This window comes from Aspergillus pseudodeflectus, assembly GCF_044049435.1.
Source record: "Aspergillus pseudodeflectus strain CBS 756.74 chromosome Unknown BJX68scaffold_46, whole genome shotgun sequence".
Lineage (NCBI taxonomy): Eukaryota > Fungi > Ascomycota > Eurotiomycetes > Eurotiales > Aspergillaceae > Aspergillus > Aspergillus pseudodeflectus.
Window position 1 is genome coordinate 86,985 of NW_027263822.1, and position 19,120 is coordinate 106,104.

General features: G+C 52.2%; 8 protein-coding genes across 8 annotated transcripts; 4 read left to right on the forward strand and 4 right to left on the reverse strand.

Annotated features, from left to right (window-relative positions):
- The first annotated feature begins 159 nt into the window (after positions 1–159).
- BJX68DRAFT_155301 (APC family permease) lies at positions 160–2,223 on the forward strand. Its single transcript, XM_071036747.1, has 5 exons — positions 160–364; positions 420–679; positions 725–873; positions 919–1,528; positions 1,576–2,223. The coding sequence occupies exons 1-5, from the start codon at positions 222–224 to the stop codon at positions 1,962–1,964; spliced, it is 1,551 nt and encodes a 516-aa protein (XP_070895584.1). The 5' UTR covers positions 160–221; the 3' UTR covers positions 1,965–2,223.
- Positions 2,224–3,741: 1,518 nt separating this feature from the next.
- BJX68DRAFT_270139 (cell wall mannoprotein 1 family protein) lies at positions 3,742–4,266 on the forward strand (the record flags this gene model as incomplete). Its single annotated transcript, XM_071046544.1, has 1 exon — positions 3,742–4,266. One exon carries the CDS (start codon positions 3,742–3,744, stop codon positions 4,264–4,266), a length of 525 nt encoding a protein of 174 aa, XP_070895585.1.
- A 2,051-nt stretch (positions 4,267–6,317) lies between these two features.
- BJX68DRAFT_257450 (LysM peptidoglycan-binding domain-containing protein) lies at positions 6,318–8,182 on the reverse strand (the record flags this gene model as incomplete). Its single annotated transcript, XM_071043344.1, has 7 exons — positions 6,318–6,614; positions 6,711–6,757; positions 6,826–6,942; positions 7,006–7,258; positions 7,309–7,483; positions 7,571–7,852; positions 7,884–8,182. 7 exons carry the CDS (start codon positions 8,180–8,182, stop codon positions 6,318–6,320), a joined length of 1,470 nt encoding a protein of 489 aa, XP_070895586.1.
- Positions 8,183–8,487: 305 nt separating this feature from the next.
- On the forward strand, positions 8,488–10,464 carry BJX68DRAFT_243937 (lanthionine synthetase C family protein; the record flags this gene model as incomplete). Its single annotated transcript, XM_071041222.1, has 4 exons — positions 8,488–8,810; positions 8,914–9,535; positions 9,589–9,602; positions 9,666–10,464. Exons 1-4 carry the CDS (start codon positions 8,633–8,635, stop codon positions 10,460–10,462), a joined length of 1,611 nt encoding a protein of 536 aa, XP_070895587.1. The 5' UTR covers positions 8,488–8,632.
- Positions 10,465–10,466: 2 nt separating this feature from the next.
- BJX68DRAFT_243939 (uncharacterized protein) lies at positions 10,467–11,303 on the reverse strand. Its single transcript, XM_071041223.1, has one exon. It carries the CDS (start codon positions 11,225–11,227, stop codon positions 10,721–10,723), a length of 507 nt encoding a protein of 168 aa, XP_070895588.1. The 5' UTR covers positions 11,228–11,303; the 3' UTR covers positions 10,467–10,720.
- A 1,485-nt stretch (positions 11,304–12,788) lies between these two features.
- On the reverse strand, positions 12,789–13,297 carry BJX68DRAFT_270143 (putative quinol monooxygenase; the record flags this gene model as incomplete). Its single annotated transcript, XM_071046545.1, has 3 exons — positions 12,789–12,972; positions 13,029–13,150; positions 13,238–13,297. 3 exons carry the CDS (start codon positions 13,295–13,297, stop codon positions 12,789–12,791), a joined length of 366 nt encoding a protein of 121 aa, XP_070895589.1.
- Positions 13,298–15,948: 2,651 nt separating this feature from the next.
- Positions 15,949–16,948, forward strand: BJX68DRAFT_243946 (carbonic anhydrase). Its single transcript, XM_071041224.1, has 3 exons — positions 15,949–16,210; positions 16,290–16,533; positions 16,636–16,948. Exons 1-3 carry the CDS (start codon positions 16,018–16,020, stop codon positions 16,763–16,765), a joined length of 567 nt encoding a protein of 188 aa, XP_070895590.1. The 5' UTR covers positions 15,949–16,017; the 3' UTR covers positions 16,766–16,948.
- Positions 16,949–17,283: 335 nt separating this feature from the next.
- Positions 17,284–18,552, reverse strand: BJX68DRAFT_243948 (NmrA/HSCARG family protein). The gene is made up of 2 exons (XM_071041225.1): positions 17,941–18,552; positions 17,284–17,874 (listed from the first exon to the last, which is right to left on the reverse strand). The coding sequence occupies exons 1-2, from the start codon at positions 18,475–18,477 to the stop codon at positions 17,416–17,418; spliced, it is 996 nt and encodes a 331-aa protein (XP_070895591.1). The 5' UTR covers positions 18,478–18,552; the 3' UTR covers positions 17,284–17,415.
- Positions 18,553–19,120: the final 568 nt, after the last annotated feature.

Genomic DNA, 19,120 nt, shown 5'->3' on the forward strand with positions numbered 1-19,120 from the left:
GTTTTCAAGGTGGTTTGTGTTAACACAAGTGAATGCATTTGGGCCCTAAAGTGCTCAATTGAATGAGATAGACACCTGAGGCTGGAAGGTCACGTGTGCTCCACTGATAAACACACGATACCCCCTTGACCTTCCAAATTCCATCCCTCTCTAGTACGCCGCATCAGTCTTCATCCGAACTTGATAACAGTCCATTTCACAGGAAGTCTACTCAATTGAAGATGCAGCCTTTTCCCGCTAGGGATCCGACCCTGAGCGACGACGTGCACGAAGTTCTGCTCCCTTCCCACAGTCACGATAACGATGCGGCCGACCAGCCTCTTCCCCGCCGGCACCTCGGGCTTGTGTCGACAATTTTTCTCATGTAAGTCAGCGATAATGCCACATATTTGCTACAAGACACCGTGCTGAGAGACCAGTACGAATCGTATGATTGGCACCGCGATCTTCTCGACTCCCTCCGCCATTGCCGGCAGCGTCGGAAGCGCAGGTGCCGCTCTAGCTCTTTGGATCGTGGGGCTAGCTCTGTCATATTGCGGCTTATCGATATGGATCGAGCTTGGGTCTTTGATGCCTCGAAGTGGAGGAGAGAAGGTATATCTGGAGGCTGCTTATCCCCACCCACAGATGCTCATCACGACTATTTTTGCTGTGCATGTTATATTCCTGGGATTCACTGGTAACTACTCCATTCGGCGGAGTGACAGCTTACTAACATGTGCAGGCATCGGAAGTGTCGTAGTCGCCGAAAATATTTTGCTTGCCTTGCATGGCTCGGCGAGTGACTGGGTCAAGAGAGTTATCGCAATCGCGGTTCTTGCGGTGATAGCCACGATACACATCAGATCTCGGACTATGGGAGTCCGCATTATGGTAGGCTAAGTGCCCCATGGAACATGGCTTTACTGACCTGGATAGAACGTACTGGCCTCTGTCAAGATTTTGATCCTCTTCCTGATAATCATCTCCGGGCTCCGCGCTCTTCGCGGTGATTTGCCTCGTATTCCGGATCCCGCCAGTAGCTTCCGAAGCCCATTTGCTGGTTCTTCGACTGAAATTTCGCACTACACAAACGCTCTCTTCAAGATTCTAGCCACATACCAGGGATGGTCCAATGCTGCGTATGTGCTTGATGAAGTGCAGAACCCCCGCCGAGTTCTCAAGATAGCCGGATTGCTGGGTGTTGGAACTGTCGGGCTTCTCTATACCCTCGCAAACATTGCCTACTTCATCGTTGCAACGCCGGAAGAAATCAGCAAGACGGGCGTGACAGTTGTGGCGTTGCTGATCGGTAAGGTGTTTGGGGACACAATGCTGTGGCTGACTGCTATCCTCGCTGCTTTATCGTCATTTGGCAATCTCATGACCGCATCCTTCTCAATGTCGCGAGTAGTAAGGGAGTTTGCGAAAGAAGGACTCGTACCTTATGCTCCGTTTTTTGCCGCGACCACCTCTTCCGGCTCGCCGTCCGGAGCGTTCCTTTTAGTTTTTCTTTCGCCAATTCTCATGATCTTGTTTATCCCATTCGGTTAGCCCCCGCCCTCCTTTACAGGATGATTGGTCTGACCATTTCAGGGGAGGTGTACAACTTTCTACTCGACGTCGGACAATACGCCGTTGCCATCATCAACATCCTGGTCGTTATTGGACTCTTTATTATCCGCAGGAAAACAGCGCATCAGCGCACGTTTCGCGCTTGGACCCCGGTCGTGTGTCTCTTTCTCGCCACGCAGGTATATTTGTTGGTCACACCATTTGTGTCTGCCGGGGTGGTAGAGGAGAAGTCATTGCCCTCTTGGCTATATGCAGCAATGGCTATTCTGGTGCTTTCTGGCGCTGGAAGCTATTGGCTTTTGTCCTGGGTGGTTATTCCTCACCATGGAAGGTTTGTGTGGAGGGCGCGAAAGTCCCTTCTCTCCGATGGCTCATCGATGGTATCGTGGGACAAGGTAAAAGTCAGCTGAACCTTGTGAAATTCGCCTTTGACCCGAGTCGCTCCTCCTGCGTCAGCGGCAACTCATGCGGGATGAAATCAGCGACGCCGTTGGAAGCCGTCGAGGAGGCCTTTCTTTGGTCTAGCAAAGTAGCCCTGCAGCTAGTCATTCGTCTGCAGCACGTTCCCCTCATTTCATTTATTCCATATGACTCGCCTGGGAGACGTGCCAATGAGGGCGGAGGACAGCAGACACCGTTGGCGGATTCCGCACCACTTGCATTTACAGCCCCGTATTAATTTATGCGCCGGCTGTGCCCGATTTCGTCAGCAACAGGACCCCTGTCGGGCTCTGCAGGGGGCCAAGCCAAGCCGCTTGCAGCACCGGCCAACTCGTCCCTCCCCGCTTCCCCGCAGGGACGAGATCCCCTGACTGTCCCGGATCAACATGCATTTCCCGCTGATTTTCTGCCCTCTGCAAATTCTTACAGGACTCGACATGATCAACCTTTTCCGCGTTCCAAACTGCATATCAGTCGGCCCGATGTCGATTGATAACGGGCATCTTCGATAAAGATTCTGTGGTGCCCGCAGTTCGTGCCGGGAGATCTCTCCGTCTCCACATTCACGGATCCATCCCAAACTCTCGCATCTCGCCTGTTCCCCATAGGAGGCTGCGAGATTGCGCCACTCCGCAACCAAGGCGAAGTATCTCGTCTTCACAGTGTCTTGGCTTTGCAAACTAAATTTCGTCAAGTTTTGCGTGCTTCCAGTCACGGATACACTTGAATAGATTGCCCCAACTTCAGCCGAGGGTAGCATCCACCTAGGCGCTGAACCCCGCGGTGAATATAACCTGCCTGGAACTGGGCGGAGTATGAGCCAACAATCGCGCCTTACCCCATACCGGGAGGCCAATCAACTCGATTTGCTGAAAATGATCAAACGGATGGCTCCAATTCGTGGATTCCCCGCAAACACCCCTGCTCGCTATTCTTCACTCAGCGAGCCACCAAAGTTACATTCGCGAGACAGCCTAAATTACTCAGCAAAGGCGCCATCGCAAGCCTTAGCTATCCAGAACAGGGAACCTGTGCGATTCGGCTCTACTCGAGTCGGTATTTGTGGTTTGACTGATCCTTTGATGCCACCTCCGCTCTTTTTCCAGGACGCACATTATCTGACCCCACGGCTCTGCTCGCAGGGCCCTGTGTGAGTGTATCGAAGTTAACAGCTATTGAGCTGTCGGTCGATCCTTGCCTCGAGAGAAGAGCTAAGGGTGAAAGGTTCTAGAACCACCTCAAGGGGACTGCACTCACTCGAAGTATCGATCTGCGCTGCGGACTTGTGATCGTCGGCAGTCTCGGTGGTATATGGATAGGATGATGCGAAACACAAAGCTGTCGCTCGTACTCAGAATCCGGCTTTGCCATGTCCTGGTCGACCATGAGAAACATTGACCAACAAGCTCTGCAGACGGCGCACTAAGATGGTGAAGAATCCGCCCCATTGTTCTCATCTTGCGGGGAAGAGGGGCCGGACAGGGATATTTCTTGCTAGCGTCTACTGACCATCCCAAAATCATCAGGTCGTCTCACCTGATCCGACGGTGCGCAAGCACATGTCCTTCACGATCGTGAACTCCGTCAATTGCAACATGATCCGCCGAGGTGTATCTTGATCAGAACTCAATCCCACTGCCTTGGAAAGGTATAAATACAAGGCTATGTCCCAAACCTCATCGACCTTCCATCTCATCAGCAATCAACAAAACTCTACCAACTTCAACCTCCAAAACAACCCACAAAATGAAGTTTGCCGGTATCCTCTCCATTGCCTTGGCCACCACGGCCCTCGCTGAGCCCATCAAGCGCGCTCTCGCCGACTACCAGAATGTGTTCAACGCCATCAGCGCCCAAGTCGCCGTGGTCGACACCGTCGTAGCCAGCTACGTCGCCGGCACCGCTACCGCCGACGCCGTCCAGGACGCCTCCGATGACCTCGAGACCACGATCAACAACGGCGCTGCTGCCATCCCCGGCTTCGCGCCCCTCGGCAACCTCGACGCTCTATCCCTCGTCGGTCCCATCCAGACTCTGACTGGCGATGTTGCCGACCTCATCGACGATCTCATTGCCGCCGAGCCCGACTTCATTGCTGACGGCCGCGCAGCTGATGTTTTGGCGTCTCTTAACGCTCAGAAGGCTGGAACTGAGGCTGTCCGCGATGCTATCACCCCCAAGGTCCCGGCCGCTCTCCAGGACATCGCCGAGACTCTTTCCCAGGGTATCGTTGATGAGATCCAGCGCGGTATTGCGGCTTACTCCAACTAAAAGGCCTTTACGACAAAGCGAGACTCGACATTAGAGCTTGGAAGAGCGTTGGTTTGTGGTGGAGTGGGGTGGAGCTGGAGGTGGAACTTGGCATGGGGTGTGCTATCCAAGCGTGTTGAATAATCGCGCAGCTTCTGCCGCCGTCTCGGTAGTCATTCTTTACAGATACATGGGTATAAATATGATGATGTGGAAATGAATCGCTTAGCCTATTCTCTTTTCTCCTGTCCTCGATATTTCCAATTGTAGCCAACGTAGTCTTATATCGTCTCTCGCTCGCAGCAATGCACAGACACAACCTAAAATAAGTGTACTGGACTAATTACGATTGTATGTATTCTGTTAGACGTATACAAAGCCCGAACATTGCTTATATTTCAAAGTTGCACCTGCGTTGTGAGCTCGGAATATGTACGGGCACAACAACAAGATCCAGGGCAATTCCATTGGCCCCAACAACAACTAACATAACAGTATTGAACTTCTACCGAATCAATTTGGCCTAGGAGTGCGCTTAGCACTTTTATATCCTAGTCCTGTACGAACGTGAAAAGTAAACCATCCGCTTGCCCTAGATATCCGAGTAGCACAAATCGAGGTGTCCTCAAAGCAAGTATTGATCACAAGGACGAGATTTGCTCAGCTAGTAAAGCTCGCAATTTCCGCTTCTGGAATCCAGACCCCACACGCTGAATGCTCCAAGCAACAACTCATGGACGAGGATATGTCGCGGCAAGAACACCTCACGTCCAAGGCGACGTGACTCCTCAATCTCGTCGCGGTGGCATCCTTACATCGAGTGCTAGAGGAAAGTTTGCTCAGGATGTTCAGAGAGACACTAACGGTGGGCCCCGAGGTGCATCTACCTACCTTTCCGTCGGGCTGACCCGGGCAGTTGCAGGAGTGCAACCAGCCAGACCCGCGCTCCGCCAGTCCAGGTACTGCAATAACTGTATGCACAGCCAGAAGGACACCAATTGAATGGCTGAGTTCGCACTATATTGATCATCGGCCATGATGGTATCATTGAGACAAGTGTCTCCATAGTCAGTCTATCATCGTTTATCGGCACACAGACACACCGCTATTTACTCGCCCAGACGAACCCGGTCTAAGGTAACCGAACAGACCACCAAATGATGATAATCATGCGGGGGCCCTGTCCTCAATAAATATATCATCCAGTTGAAGCTTGGTCGCTTCATAGGGTAGAAGCTCGTAGGGTACGATGGCTGTATATTCTAGACGACGAACATACAAACGTCGCAGATCGTTTGCAATGAATTTGAATTGTGATAAAGGCATCAGCATATCTTTCAGCTGGAATTTCTCACTCATCACCCTGACTTCGCGGTAAATCAGGAGCTCGAACACGGGCTGCCCTTGGCGGCAGACGAGTGCACACTTGATGAAAGATGAGCAATCCTGCCCGAGGTACGAAGCGACATGTGCCCATAGCTCTGGTGGGAGGCGTTGCGCCATGACGGGTGGAGGGTTTTGGAAAGTGCGTTGGGGGGAGGTACTCGGGGAGATTTGGGTGAATGAATCATGAGTAATTCAGCGCCCTGATCGACCATCTCAGGACAATTTAGGGCAGGCGTCACGATACCCAGGGCGTGTCCACACTCGATCGCATGGGGATTATTGCACAACAGCCTGCTACTGTTGAATGACTAAGACTGGCGGCTCGACTGTGTCAACGCGACGTGTGCTGGTCGGTGTTTGCGGAGCGGATGTTGTAGAGGTTCCCGAGGGCCAGGGGTAAACAGTCTCTTCGAAGCCATCGCCCCAGACGCAATACGAAGTATTCAGCGTCAAGTTAGAACAGTCCTCTTTGATACTCGGCTAGAACGGAGAGTGGAATCAGTGCACTGATATCAGGAGAATGTAAAGCTCAGGTATCTTACATTCCACGCATAGAAACCGTCGAGCGCGATACTTCCATACTGCAGCACGCTGTCGCAGGTGTCTCGTATTTCCTGTTAGGTTGGCCCATTCCGGGACAATCAGTGATTGATTGAGTGAGACTAACCTTCTTCGGTGGAGTACTACTAATAGCAAGCTTCCGTAGAGCCCGGCGCTGCGTTCTCAGGAGGGTCCAGATCCCATTCGTCCTCGTCATCTTCCTCGAGAGCCGGATCCCACAGCGACACGCAATAACGGGTGTTGTTCGCGAGTGTGCAGTTCCACCAGACGACAGATGGGTTCCAGTCCTCAAAGTTAAGAAGAGACTTCACGCCCCTCAGCCAGTCGCAAGGGATTTCGCCGCGCTTGCTATCCTCGTACACCTTGCAGTCCTTCCTTGTGCCGTTGGCCAGTGGGAGCGTGGTTGCTATGGGGAGAGATGTCTAGGGCCGCCGAGTTGCCGTAGGTAAGTCCTTGAGATCAATCATTGTGGTAGGCATTGTTGGTATCCAGCGTGAGGTTGTTGGGCCGCCAGTCACTGCTGCATATCCGGGGTATGTTTCGATGTTTCCAACGGGGTATACACCTTGAATTCCATAGTTAGGTCAAACTGCAACAGTTTGTTTCTAGAGAGACAGGAATAGGAGTTCTCACAGTAATTGTAATGTGGCCGCAGGTTGGTACAGTTCTTATCAATCCCGGGGTTCAGGAAGTAGAAGTCATTGATGACGATCGCGTTTTTCATTGCTATGACCGCGCAGTAGTCACCCTCTAAGCGTTGCCTATTAGAACATGCACGTATGTTGACCATGTAGAGATGATGGAGGCGCATACCTTTCACTTGATAGTACTTGGCACAGTTGGTATTAACCCCCGGGGCGAGATTGGCTGGAGCTGGGGCGGCTGCAGGTGCAGTACCCCCAGCTGGCTTTGTCGCATATCGATTCTCCGTCGATGTTGCCTCCCCAGGGTATCCCACACATGCGATGTGTCCAACAAGGATATCTAAATTACCACACCTGGCATTGAGCACCTGATTCCACGTTCGAAATTGCGTGATTGTTATACCATATCTGCTCGCTAGTCCCTGACACGTGTCGCTTTTGTAACTTTATGCGTCTGGCAGCTCCCAATCACGCATAACGAGCCCTCGGTGGGAAAGTCCGTACATCCACTTTGCAGCCCGTTGTCAATCAGCAGGCGATAGGTGCTGAGGTTGTGTGCTAATGCAAAGCTGTCACAGGTATCACCAGGCTGAATTGGAACTCTTCGGCCCGCGCATGGTCTCCTTCTGGCGGTGGGTGCCGGTGCACTGGTCGAGCGATTAGCCAGGGCCAAACAGGGGATCAGGAAATACTGCAGGTGAGTGAAGTCGACTTCCAAGAGGAGGTCAGCGTACCTAGAGAGCAAAACACTTGAAGGGGTTGGTGGTGGGATCGTGGTCACTCCGCAGCTTGAAGTCTGGTATGCATATTGCTCCAGGAGATCGTCATTAGCAAAGTAACCATTGTCGAGCTTCTCCCTGAACGTCCATAGGTTGCATTCGTCGCAGTGGTCAACGCTATCAGCTTCCTGGAGCTTCAGGCTGCAGTATTCGCCATTGCTATCCCTGAGACAGCGCTGATTATAGTTAGTGATGTAGTAATCTGGCAGGACAATCGGCTTATAGACCAGGGCTGCCCTCGCTGGTGTCATGTTTGGTGGCATCATACTCCTCGTGCACGCAGGCGGCCTCGACCGCCTCTCGGTAGGCCTTTAATGACGCTTTGCACTGCTCAGTACACATTCCGTCTAAAATGTCAACTGTGAGCTCAGCGTCCCGCGTGTACATGGTACCCCCCGTCTCAAGGACACTGCAGTCGAGCTGTGCCGCCATTGCACTGTTACATTCTGATGAGAATGGTAGCGTTCCCTGATTGAAAAGATGAAGCTGAGCGCGGGTTATGGAGGCCCCAAGCACCAGCCAGGTAAACACCGAGCGGAAAGGCACCCGGAATGCTGATTTATTCATGGTTGTGGCTTCCACGCATAGACGGGCCTGACAGAAACCTCAGATTACATGGCGTGGATCCTGGGGCAGTGGTGCGTGGTCCAAGTCAGAAATGACGAGAAAAAGGGGGACGAAACCCTCACAGAAAAGCAGACAACAGGCTGTATTTTAGCGCCAGAATTCCTCTGCACAAGGTGACATAGCTGACCTAAGCAGGCCTATACGGGCTAACTAACTAGTTATGACAAACAAGTGGGTCTTGACTCAGCGGAGCGGGGAAGCGGGGTAGAATCGCTCAGAGCAATCTGGACTCAGCACAACAGCTACAACAACTCACACAATCACGGAAGACTCAACCTGGAGGCGAATCCCGCCATCTCTATCAATTCAACCCAGACTCTCCCATGAAGGATTTCCGTTTACTTGGTCCAGTCGACATCCCCAGACTAAACCACTGTTGCGAGCGAAGATATGCCGCACGGTCCACGGTTCTACAAAAACACCCTGACCACCCCGGAAATCACCCAAGAGTTGCTCCAAGAAACTCTTGTCAATCTCCAGACAGCAGTACACGATGGCGTGCAATTGATTGAATCGAAGCATCCTGCGGGCGAAGATGACGGGCGCGGGATCTTCAGCGGGGATCTGGGTACGTCACCCACGACCACAAGCTCGTTTTTTCCCGCCAGACCAGATTCGGTCCCCAGCCTAGGCAACTGGACAGGGCTAGGTTATTCACAATGAGACCTCAGGAATCGCCCTCGCATACCTCCGCCTCGCACACCAATCCCCATCCCTGACGCCACCAAACCACAACGCACGATCACCCCCCGAATTCCACTCGCTAGCCGACTCCCGAATCCCCAGCGCTCCCTCCTCGCATAATCTCGCCATCGGCCTTCTTTCCCCTCTCGCATCGCAATCGCCCTTATCTTCCGCGACACTGCGCATACTACACCATCTGTCATCGGGAACTGCACGGGATATCCTCGACGCGGACCTCGTTGTCCTCCGCAATGCGGTCAAAATGGCCCTTGAGCATGGTGCGACGGGGATGTACCATGGTCATGAGCTTGGGGCAGACGAGGTGCTGTTCGGGCGGGCAGGACTACTATGGACATTGCTGAACATCCGACAATGGGAGGTGGAAGGAAAGGATGTCTTCGATCCGAAGCAGAAGGGATTGCTCGCCGGGGCTTTGGGAGATGAGATAGTTGGGCGATTGATTGAGGTTATTGTGCGCGCGGGGCAGCAAGGTGGTGCGGAGTGCCAGAGGATTCTAGGGGAAAAGGGCCAGAGCCTTCTTGGAGATAGAGATTCGCAGGTTATGCCCTTGATGTGGGTATGGAAGAAGGGGTATTATGGACTTGGTTGGTGAGTTTTTCTTTTTAAGCCCTTGCTGGCTGACGATTTCTAACAATACCCAGGGCCCATGGACTAAGTACGTACCCTTGAATTTCAAGCCAAAATCCCAACTACGCATAAGACTAACAAATAACTTCAGCCGGGATCCTCTCCATCCTCCTCTCAACACCCACCAAATTCGTGACACCACACCTTACATCAATAGCTGCCACAATAAAGGTCCTCTGCAACACATGCATAGCCGAAAATGGTCATCTTCCGACATGCATTCCACCTCGTTCCTCCCCACCCCATCTAGTGCAGATTTGCCATGGCGCCCCCGCCTTCCTGTCTTTGATGGCGTGCGCCCTGCGCGTTCCCGAGCTGATTCAGACTCACTGGACGCCAGAATGGGATACGGCGATTCATCTCGCAACTCAGCGCGTGTGGGAAGAGGGGCTACTTGTCAAGGGTGGTGGACTGTGTCATGGGATTGCCGGGAATGCCTGGGCGTTCCTTATGCTCTATCTTTCTTTCGAGGAAAATGCGGGTGTTCTGGAAGAAGTGCGCAGGAAGTACTCTGCGCCTACTGGCGACGTCCATGTCAATGCTGATGTGGAAAGCGGTACGGGTGGTCCTCTGACACCCGATTTCTTCCTCTCCCGCGCCCTGGCGATGCTCCTGCACGCACGCGAAACACAGCCGTACAATACAGCGCCCGAGAGGGCGTCGAAGGAATACCGCATGCCGGATCACCCGTATAGTCTGTTCGAGGGGCTGGCGGGGACGCTCTGTGCGTGGGCCGAGGCATCCGTGGTTCTTCGGGGCAGATTACGCAAGCTAGAGTTGGAGCAAACGGGTCTGGATGTGAACGCAGATCCGGTTGTGAGGGAATGTAGGAAGCAGGAGCTTGGATTTCCGTTTCTGGGAGGGAAGGGTGTGACGGGTCTACTCTAAGCGTGACCAGAGTGCCAAGATTAAAAAGCTTAAGCAAAACGTGCCTTAAAAGTCACCTGATGTGCAGGATTTTACGAACTAAAGTACATGATTGGATAGCCAGTGAGGTCAATTCATCTAGGTCTAATCCTCTTTTTCCAGCTTGCGGGACCTGGTAACCCTACTGCGAAGGGGAGCCGAACCGACCCGGAACCCTCGCAGTCCGCAGCTTCGGCACTTGATCTCGTCCCACCACAGCTCCTCCCAGGCCAATACCATCTAAGCAAGCAACTGCCCAGCCCTCCACAAAAGCCCAAAACAGCACACATTGGCCGTCCACCAGCAAACCCCCCTAAGCTGACTCAACCGCTCATACCCCGTCGGAACCAGGATATAAACAGCCGCATAAGCGATCCTAACCAGGGTATACCCAACAACAGCCCGATTCACTGCCACACTCTCCACCCCCGCGAACCCCGCAACCGCAACCGCCCCAACAAGCAACGCATAATTCTCCACCGCATTCGCATGCGCGCTCTCATTCCGCTTCAGCATCTCGAGCTGCGCGCGAGTGATCTTCCCACTTGACACCGCGGCGTCGCCATATTTTGTCAGGTCTTCGCGCGGCGAGGAGTTGTGGTCGATCCCGTAGTATTGTTTTAGTGTCCGCGAGGAGAGCAGGCCGTAGGCGAAGATGAAGTTGAAGATTAGCGCATACGGGCCGTAGTGCGGGATTGGGGTCCCGAGGGGTGGTGTAGTTAGCCCGAGGTGTGTTAGGAGGGACATTGTAGCGGTATGGTATGGTATGGTAGTTTTGTGTGGGGGGTTTAGGTAGGTTGTGGAGAGGTTAGTTGACGTCGGGAATTTCAAGGTTGGGACGGAGCTGACGTGGGGTGAGCTTAACTATTTATACCACGAGCCGTTGGGCCCACACGGACTCACGGAGCGCCGTATGTATTCCGTGAGTCCGTGGTTACTTTCCCTCCCGGCCCCCAATACTAATTACTAGCGGATCCTGCCCGCAAGTCTCACGGGGAAGGAATTGGCCGAGTGGCCGAGTGACAGCTGTCATACGTTCAGGGCCGTCTTGATCGACTATACGTAGGTGAGTACATATGTTGCAGGGGTAATCTGTATCGACAGCTATTGCCGCAGCGCAGCGGGAAACGATACGACGGGTAATGGCAATGGCAGCCGCTACGGCCACACCACCCTGGCTCCTGCCACGTTGGCGTGCGCTCGTGCCGCAACAAGCAAATGCCACCCTTAAAGTACCTCTATCCACTCCGTTGGACACTCGCTAGACTTGTCAAGTAACAGGGGTTGTAGCGCGGGTCTGATAGATCCCTCCAATGGCAGTATAAGCCTTGCGAACAGACGCGTCGGAGCTCGCTTACACTGGATAGGCCGTGACGATTGCGGGTCAAGATGCGGTACTAGGTATATATTATCTATCTGCATTCCTGTTCAGCGTGTAGGGTGTAGTGTGTGGCTACATCTGGGATTTCTAAGTAATGAATCTTTACTCCTTACATCTGGGGGTCTTCGTGTATTATGCGGCTCACTAGGATGAGAATCTGGCGGCGTATGCGCAATCCTACATGCCTCTTATTAGACTAAAGTCCAGCTCTGATGTGCATTCTTAAACAATGTGCCATGGGCATCTACACATCGCAATGACTAATCGAAGAGGGGATGGTGGTTGGAGGATCGTGAGAGAGGTCCCTACGGGTCCAGGAGAGAACTCAGCCACGACCAACGATGATGCATTCAGATGTGCGTCAGATATCTGTAGGAACGATGGAGCTATCTAGCTAGGGAGTCGCTAGATATAGCTAAACAACATGAAATAAGACATGTGACATGTGTGCTAGAATCTTGAATGGAAGGTAAAGGAGCGATTCGCGGGGCTTCCAACAGATGGCTCTCAGCAATAGCAACGACTTGGCCGGTGTTCTGGATCGACTACCTCTCTACACAGTTGCTCAAATGAGGGTAATCTGCTTGGGCGCCCTTGGGTGCGGCCCGCGGCCGTATCCCCGCATGGAGCTCGTAGCTCTCTTGTTATATTGTTTGCTACTCATGGACGGTAGATCTATTTCTTTCCTGGTCCTAGGCGAATCCTTCATCACTGCGTGATGTTTTATATACTCTACGACAAGGTTTTATTCTTTGCCAAAAGAATGGAAAACAGGGATCTAGTACTTCAGGCAAAGCTAAGTCCCTGTACACTGAGTTAGACCCGAGGACTCGCTAACATCGCTGCCCAGATTGGCACCGAGGCCCTTACCTAACTGATCACTTAACATGGATGACTGAAGAGAGAAGCAGCCCGCCCACTATCAACCTACACCCATTGACTATCAATCAAAAACGCAGCTTCCAACCCCTTTTGACTCCCCGGGAACCCAGGTAGAGGAGGCCCCTGAATGATGCGAGGAGGCTGCCGAACCAAATCCGGGACCAACTTGCTGATCTCTTGAAACTCTTCGGAGGCGGCGAGCTTCTCTAGTGAGGTTTTGTCCTTGTATCTGATTGCAAGATAGCAGTTAGGTACGTCAGTCAGCGCGCCGGAGGGAAAGTATACCTTTCAATCACGACAATTTCAGGTCCGCCCCCATCCGCATTCTCGACCTCGAAGGCATGTTGATGCAGGGATCCTGGGAAGTGCTTAAATGTATTCTTGACGCGAAGGACGAGGTCCCGAAACTGCGAGCACCATTAACTACCTCCGTCCCTTCTATTTGGGTAACTCATAGTTGTAGTGAATACTAGTCATTGCCAAAGGAAGCATACCTCTTGAATCTTCTCTGGTTTCGGGTAGTGGATAACGACGACGTTGACTTCTTCCGCCATACTGTCAGACTCTGCCAAGCGAGAATAGAAAAACTCTGGGAATTGGTAAAGTAAAGAGGCAATCATTGTCTTTATAACTACAAGTCTTCAAGTAGGCCGAGCTCCACCACTCGTCCACGGTGTCGCGCTCAAACGTGCGGCTGAGGCCAAGCGAACACGATGGAAGATAGTGCTTACGTACTGGGTAGCTATCAGCGTATTAAATCCTTTCAAGGAACGGTTTGGTCTCCCATCCATCGCGATTCGGTCAGTAAGTTCGCCTAAAGATCAGGCCGCCAGCGCCCGCTCAGCTCGGCTATATTGTCCAATTTCGGCGTCCCAGCGCTCAGCTGCGCGGCCACGCACTTGGCACACGTATCTCGAGCTAGCTAGGACTCTTTTGGTGTATTCACCATTATTATAACCTCAGCGAGAGGATATCATGCCACAATTCTGAACAATGCAGCGACAAGCACCCTATGGTAGCCGCACTAAGAAATGCAATGGCGGCAGAGCAATCGGGTTTGGCTCTGGAAGAAAGCAGCCTCGGCATCCCAAGTGCCAATCTGAACCCCAGTATACGAGTGCGTAGGTGTCCCTTCTGCGGTCTTTGAGGTACCTCGCAACCACCGACCCGATAGGAATTAGGTCGGAGTTGTGGTGCAAGTCTTACGTATCGACGCCTAGCGACTCGTCCCCGGCCCTGACATTCCTAGACTCCTAGTAGTGGGTCCACCAGGGAAGCGCGTATGCGAACTGACGATCCTGCGGATCACGAGGGACATCTATACGAAAGCTTTAGCTAGGTACCTAGCTCCGTACTGCATACTCCTACGGCGGTGTAAGCCTCGGAGCCAGATTGGAGGTGGCTCCTGTGGTATGCGTTACAAACCCAGCCCTTGCCCATCAGAGAAGCAAGTGGTCGATTAATTTCACCCCTTATAATGATTTTATGCTCGCTCATGTTAGTACCAGTCATAATCGTACTACCTCGTTCTTCTACTATGCAAGTCCTCTTTATCGTCCATATCTCTACGATTGTAGGTGCAGATGTGGAAGATGGGGTAGAGCGAAGATCGCGGGGTGGTGAAAAGCCGGACGCAGGCCCTTGTTCGAGTACTAATAGAACTGCTGTGGACATTACCGAGGGTTCCTGAAATCCACTTGCCGGGGTTGCAGACTGAGTCGCTGCCACCATTCTAGAGGTAATCCATAGAAAGTATGGTATATGAATACCTTCTATTCGGGATATGCATGCCGCGCCCGCATAGTATAATCATGACCCCAACTGGCAGGCATGATTAAGAGTCGTTCCTTCCGGTTTGGTGTTCTCAAGCTCAATAGGAAGGTGCGATCCCTGGGTCGCATGAGGAAGGCGCCACCCGCAGCCCCGGACGCAGGGATCGCACCTTCCTAGTAAGCGAAGGAACACAGTAAGGAAGGAAGGAGCGACCGGGACCGGATACCCGCACTAATTATGCGCGTTTGCGGCAGGGGCAGGTCAGATAAAGCCTCTATAACTCAATATAATAGCAGGTATCAGCTTTGCGTCCGGAATATGGCCCCTCAGCCACTATTTGTGATACGGGCTGAGACTCCGCGTTAAGTCCACACTTGGTGTAGTAGTACGCGATTGACCACCGGATCTGCTGAGCTGATCCACATCTTAGCTTTCATACATTATCCACCTGAAGACCACATGGACATTCAATCACCATACAATCCATATCTGCGGCTTCAACGTCTTGCCTAGTAATTTATTCTAGGTCCGCTGTACCCACGAACAATCTGCGATCGTTCCCGCTCGAGATATCGATTCGGCCTACAGGCGGATATCGTTGAGAATGAGGCAGAATACTAAGTTGTTTTTAGATGGGTCTTGTCTTCGCAAAGCCTAAATCCTAAGGATATCAACATCGGTACGGCAAATTCAAGAGATAAGGTACGGAAGAGATGGACATTGTTGGTCTATTGCCACGGCTATAGCGTACCCAATAAAATAGGTTTCTAACATAGTACCGATCAAAGCGACATTGCTTGAGGCCTAGGATGAATTAGGGCTAGCCAGTTAAAACACACATATGGCCCACCATTGTGGTTCCCTTTGCCACTCGGTATCCCGATAAATGGCATGAATTGATTTAACCAATAGGCATCCCCGAATTTTAAGTAGCGGAAGGATAGCATAAGGGCTGGAAATCTGTTGATCAACCGACGGGTTTGCGCCCCCTCCCCTTCTGCCGTGGATGCGAGAAGAACGAGTTGCTTATAAATACACCAGGAGGACAGGAACCGAACCAGCAGACCTAAGTAATCATGGCCGCTACTCATCATATATCGATCCGCATGACACCCATTATCAGGGAGCTCCCTCGGCATCCCTCACGACTGAAGAAGCTGATTGATCCCTTCGGCCTCCGAGCGGAAATGCGGGATTATTACTTACACCGGCTTATCCCCGCGCGTTCCGCAAAGTACCATTTTGCGCTTCTCCTAGTCCCACCCAGCCCTTGCAGATTTCTGCGGAATTGCCAAGCATGCATCAGCAGAACCCTATTTTGCTTGATAATCTTCCCTGCAGATGATACAATACGCTCACCCTGGGTCTAGACGCGCCCGAGCTTATATAGCCCACTTGCCCTAGCCTACTATATTGGTCTTCCTAATACGAACCTACACAATCTCTACTCTTGCACTAAACACCCAGTCTCGGATTTTACCTACTAGTGCTGTGGCCCGCAATGACCTCCGCTCCGAACCCAGCCTTATCCGCCCTCATCGAGCGCAACATAGCCTACGCCAAAGCCCACACGCCCATCGTAACCAACACCGAACTAAAGGCCTCCAGGATCCCCGCTTACAAAACGCTCATCATCACCTGCACAGACGGGCGCATCCGTCCGGAGAAGTTTCTTGATATTGAGAATCCCCATGGTGCGTCGCTCACCTTAGAGAAAAAAAAAGACCGAAGGCCCTGCTCTTGGTAGGATCAACCTGTCTAATGGGCAGCTAGAATTCCTCATCTCGCGCAACTCTGGCGCTCGCGCGCGCCCTGCAATCGCAAATCTGCTTGCGCTCGACGAGCTCGTTGGACTTGAGATGGTGCTTGTTATCGGGCACACGGATTGCGGGGCACGTAACTTCGACGAGGATGCGATTCGCGAGAGGTTGAGGGAGCGGGTGCTCAAGGAGGAGGGCGCCCCGCGAGAGTATGAGGGTGTTGTTGAGGGGTTGGAATTTGGGAAGATCGAGGGGAGGTAAGTTTGTCCATCTCCGTCCCTTCTCGTACGAGGTGTATTCGCATTTCCAGTTTGTCCGGGCAGTGTATGCGTGTGCGCTGATGAAGGGGATCTTTGTAGTATTGAGGAGTCGGTCCAGGCGGATGTGAACTTGCTGAAGTCGTCGCCACTTGTAAGAGAAGGACTCAGGGGGAATATTTTCGGGGCTGTATTCGACATTGAAACAGGGAAGTTGATAATGGTTGCTTGATTACTTGTAACGCTGATTAAGGAAAAACGGGAAATGATCCTTATGTACTGTTAGTGTATTGCGTTGATTATAACTTCTTCCTTGACTAGGAATAAAGTTAGAGTATAAGAGCCCCCATGTTTACAAGTTGAGGTTCAGGAGCCAAACTGATTATGAAACCTCTACTAGATGCAACAAAATGACCAGATACAATAAAATAGATTGCGGCTCCGTGGAGAGGTGGCATGGTGGTTATTTGAGCTGGCTACAGGTTCGAGCACTTGTCGTGTCCTTCATCCCATTTCGCTATCTCTAGGAGATAGAGGTCAGACATCTCCATCATGGCTAGAACCTCTGCGGGCATGGCTCAGCTCTCCAACATGTATGAGCGATAAGTATCATGTCAAGTATGCCTACCTTTGTAGCGCCGGGTCTATCCGCTATAGATAAAACCGACAATACAGGGATAAAAAGCTCTACGACTAGTACAGCTTCTGCGAACAGAAAGTGGTAGGAATTTGGAAGCACGAAACAAATGGTAGAGAACAAGCGCAATACATTTCTAACTAAATATCTCAGCAAGATCAAAATAACTAAACAGGCAATCTCCGATTCCTCCACTCGACTCCTCCACTAGGAACTCAGCCACTATCTATCGTCCCGGGTGTCTTCTAGAGCGCACTCTTGAAAGCCTCTTTTGCAGCTGCAAAAGCATCAAAGGTGCTTACAACCTCCTTCTTCTCCTCCTCGCCAAGGAAATCCTGCACCTTAACAGGCCTCGTCCCAAGCGGTGTTTCCCAGCTCCTCTCTCGCAACTCGCCCCAAAACGCAATCATCTCACCCATGAGATCTCCATACCCAGGCCAGAGTGCCTTGTACTTGTCCAGTGAGATCTGCACAACCTCAGTCGAGCCTTCGGCGGCCGAGATCCCGGTCGCCTTGCCCCATGTCGCGAGGTACTCTTGCAGAGTCGTGTCTTCGACGCTGCCGAAGATATACGTTCCGCCACTTGGGTGGTTCTTAATGAGCCCCCTGACGAACACGCCGACATTGTGGCGCGCGTTGCTGAGCGAGGAGATTGGGGTGTCAGGGGCCGCGGGGAGGGTTTGGATGTATTTATTAGCAGATTTCTATATCCCAGATTAGTACATTTTCAACACACGTATCATCGCAGTAGTGAAAGGGGTGGTACGTACGACATGAATCGGCAAAAACACCGGATAGAACACATTCGTCGAGAAATACGTGAGATAGAGGAAAGTCGTCTTGGCCAAAAACTCCTCATCCCGCCGAATATAGTCATCGACCGCCGACTTGTTATCGAAATACGGCACGCTGTATTTCCCCCTAGACAGCGCATTCGCATTCGGTAGTGTGCTCCAGATATACTGCTCGAGAGTCGGGGTCTTCTTCGCAGCCTTGATCATATTCGTCGCCTGCGCGAACTCGACCTTCTTCCCCTCTTCAATGCCTGCCTTCATCGCGGGCTCGAAGAAATCCGTCACGGCGAAGATGACGTGCGCTCCCGCGAAGGCTGCGACGAGACTGGATTCGTCGTTTAAGTCGGCGGTTACGATTTCAGCGCCCTTTGCTGCGAGGGCTAGGGCGTTGTCGCTTTGCGGGTTGCGGGTTATGCCGCGGACGCGGTAACTGGAAGGGTCGGAGAGGAGGGCGTCAACCACTGAGCCTCCCTGGGTGCCGGTGGCGCCAACGACGACGACGAGCTTCGACATGATGGTTTGAGGGTGTGATATTGAAGTGAAGATCTGAAGTTGTTCGAGTGCAGGTAGATGGTTTGCGATGTTGGCTCCGAGCTGATGATTCTACCACCAGGACCGAGGGAAAGGCGCCTTATATACCCTCCAGATCACCGCAAGCATGCCACATCTGCAGACCGTATCCTACATTTGTCATACCAAAGTTTGTCAGCCCGCATTTGTAATGACGCCTTACAAACCATGCGTGCTGGAACCACAGCAGCTGGTATACACGATCCATGCGCCGTCGCCGCAACATCCGCAACATCCGCAACACCCTCTCACAGACGTCTGTGGCGCCTAGATACTCGTATCGATATTCTAGACGCCCTGTGCCTTCGCTAAGGATTTGATAATATTGGCTACTGGAATGCAGCTCTATGCGCATCCTTTTTTGGTTCTCTTCTGCAATGACAATGCGCAGTGCTTGCTAGCGAGTGGTCCAGAATGTCTTCTACTTGGGCTCGGGCACACGGCAGCCGAGCCGACGGTTTAGTTACGGCACTGAGTATATTCGGTAAGGACAACTACCCAGTTTACATCTACATTAGAAGGTGTTGTGGCAGTCCTACGGGTATGAATAATGTGCTGGGGAGCGTATGCGCATATGCGAAGACGT

Bases quoted from the DNA above. Each gene is read 5' to 3' on its own strand.
- BJX68DRAFT_155301 (XM_071036747.1), top strand. From the start codon at position 222: ATGCAGCCTTTTCCCGCTAGGGATCCGACCCTGAGCGACGACGTGCAC. The intron at 680-724 runs GTAACTACTCCA...TAACATGTGCAG, and splicing joins TATATTCCTGGGATTCACTG to GCATCGGAAGTGTCGTAGTC. The intron at 1,529-1,575 runs GTTAGCCCCCGC...TGACCATTTCAG, and splicing joins GATCTTGTTTATCCCATTCG to GGGAGGTGTACAACTTTCTA.
- BJX68DRAFT_243946 (XM_071041224.1), top strand. From the start codon at position 16,018: ATGACCTCCGCTCCGAACCCAGCCTTATCCGCCCTCATCGAGCGCAAC. The intron at 16,211-16,289 runs GTGCGTCGCTCA...ATGGGCAGCTAG, and splicing joins TGATATTGAGAATCCCCATG to AATTCCTCATCTCGCGCAAC. The intron at 16,534-16,635 runs GTAAGTTTGTCC...GGATCTTTGTAG, and splicing joins TTTGGGAAGATCGAGGGGAG to TATTGAGGAGTCGGTCCAGG.
- BJX68DRAFT_243939 (XM_071041223.1), bottom strand. From the start codon at position 11,227: ATGTCCCTCCTAACACACCTCGGGCTAACTACACCACCCCTCGGGACC.
- BJX68DRAFT_243948 (XM_071041225.1), bottom strand. From the start codon at position 18,477: ATGTCGAAGCTCGTCGTCGTCGTTGGCGCCACCGGCACCCAGGGAGGC. The intron at 17,875-17,940 runs GTACGTACCACC...TCTGGGATATAG, and splicing joins TGTTTTTGCCGATTCATGTC to AAATCTGCTAATAAATACAT.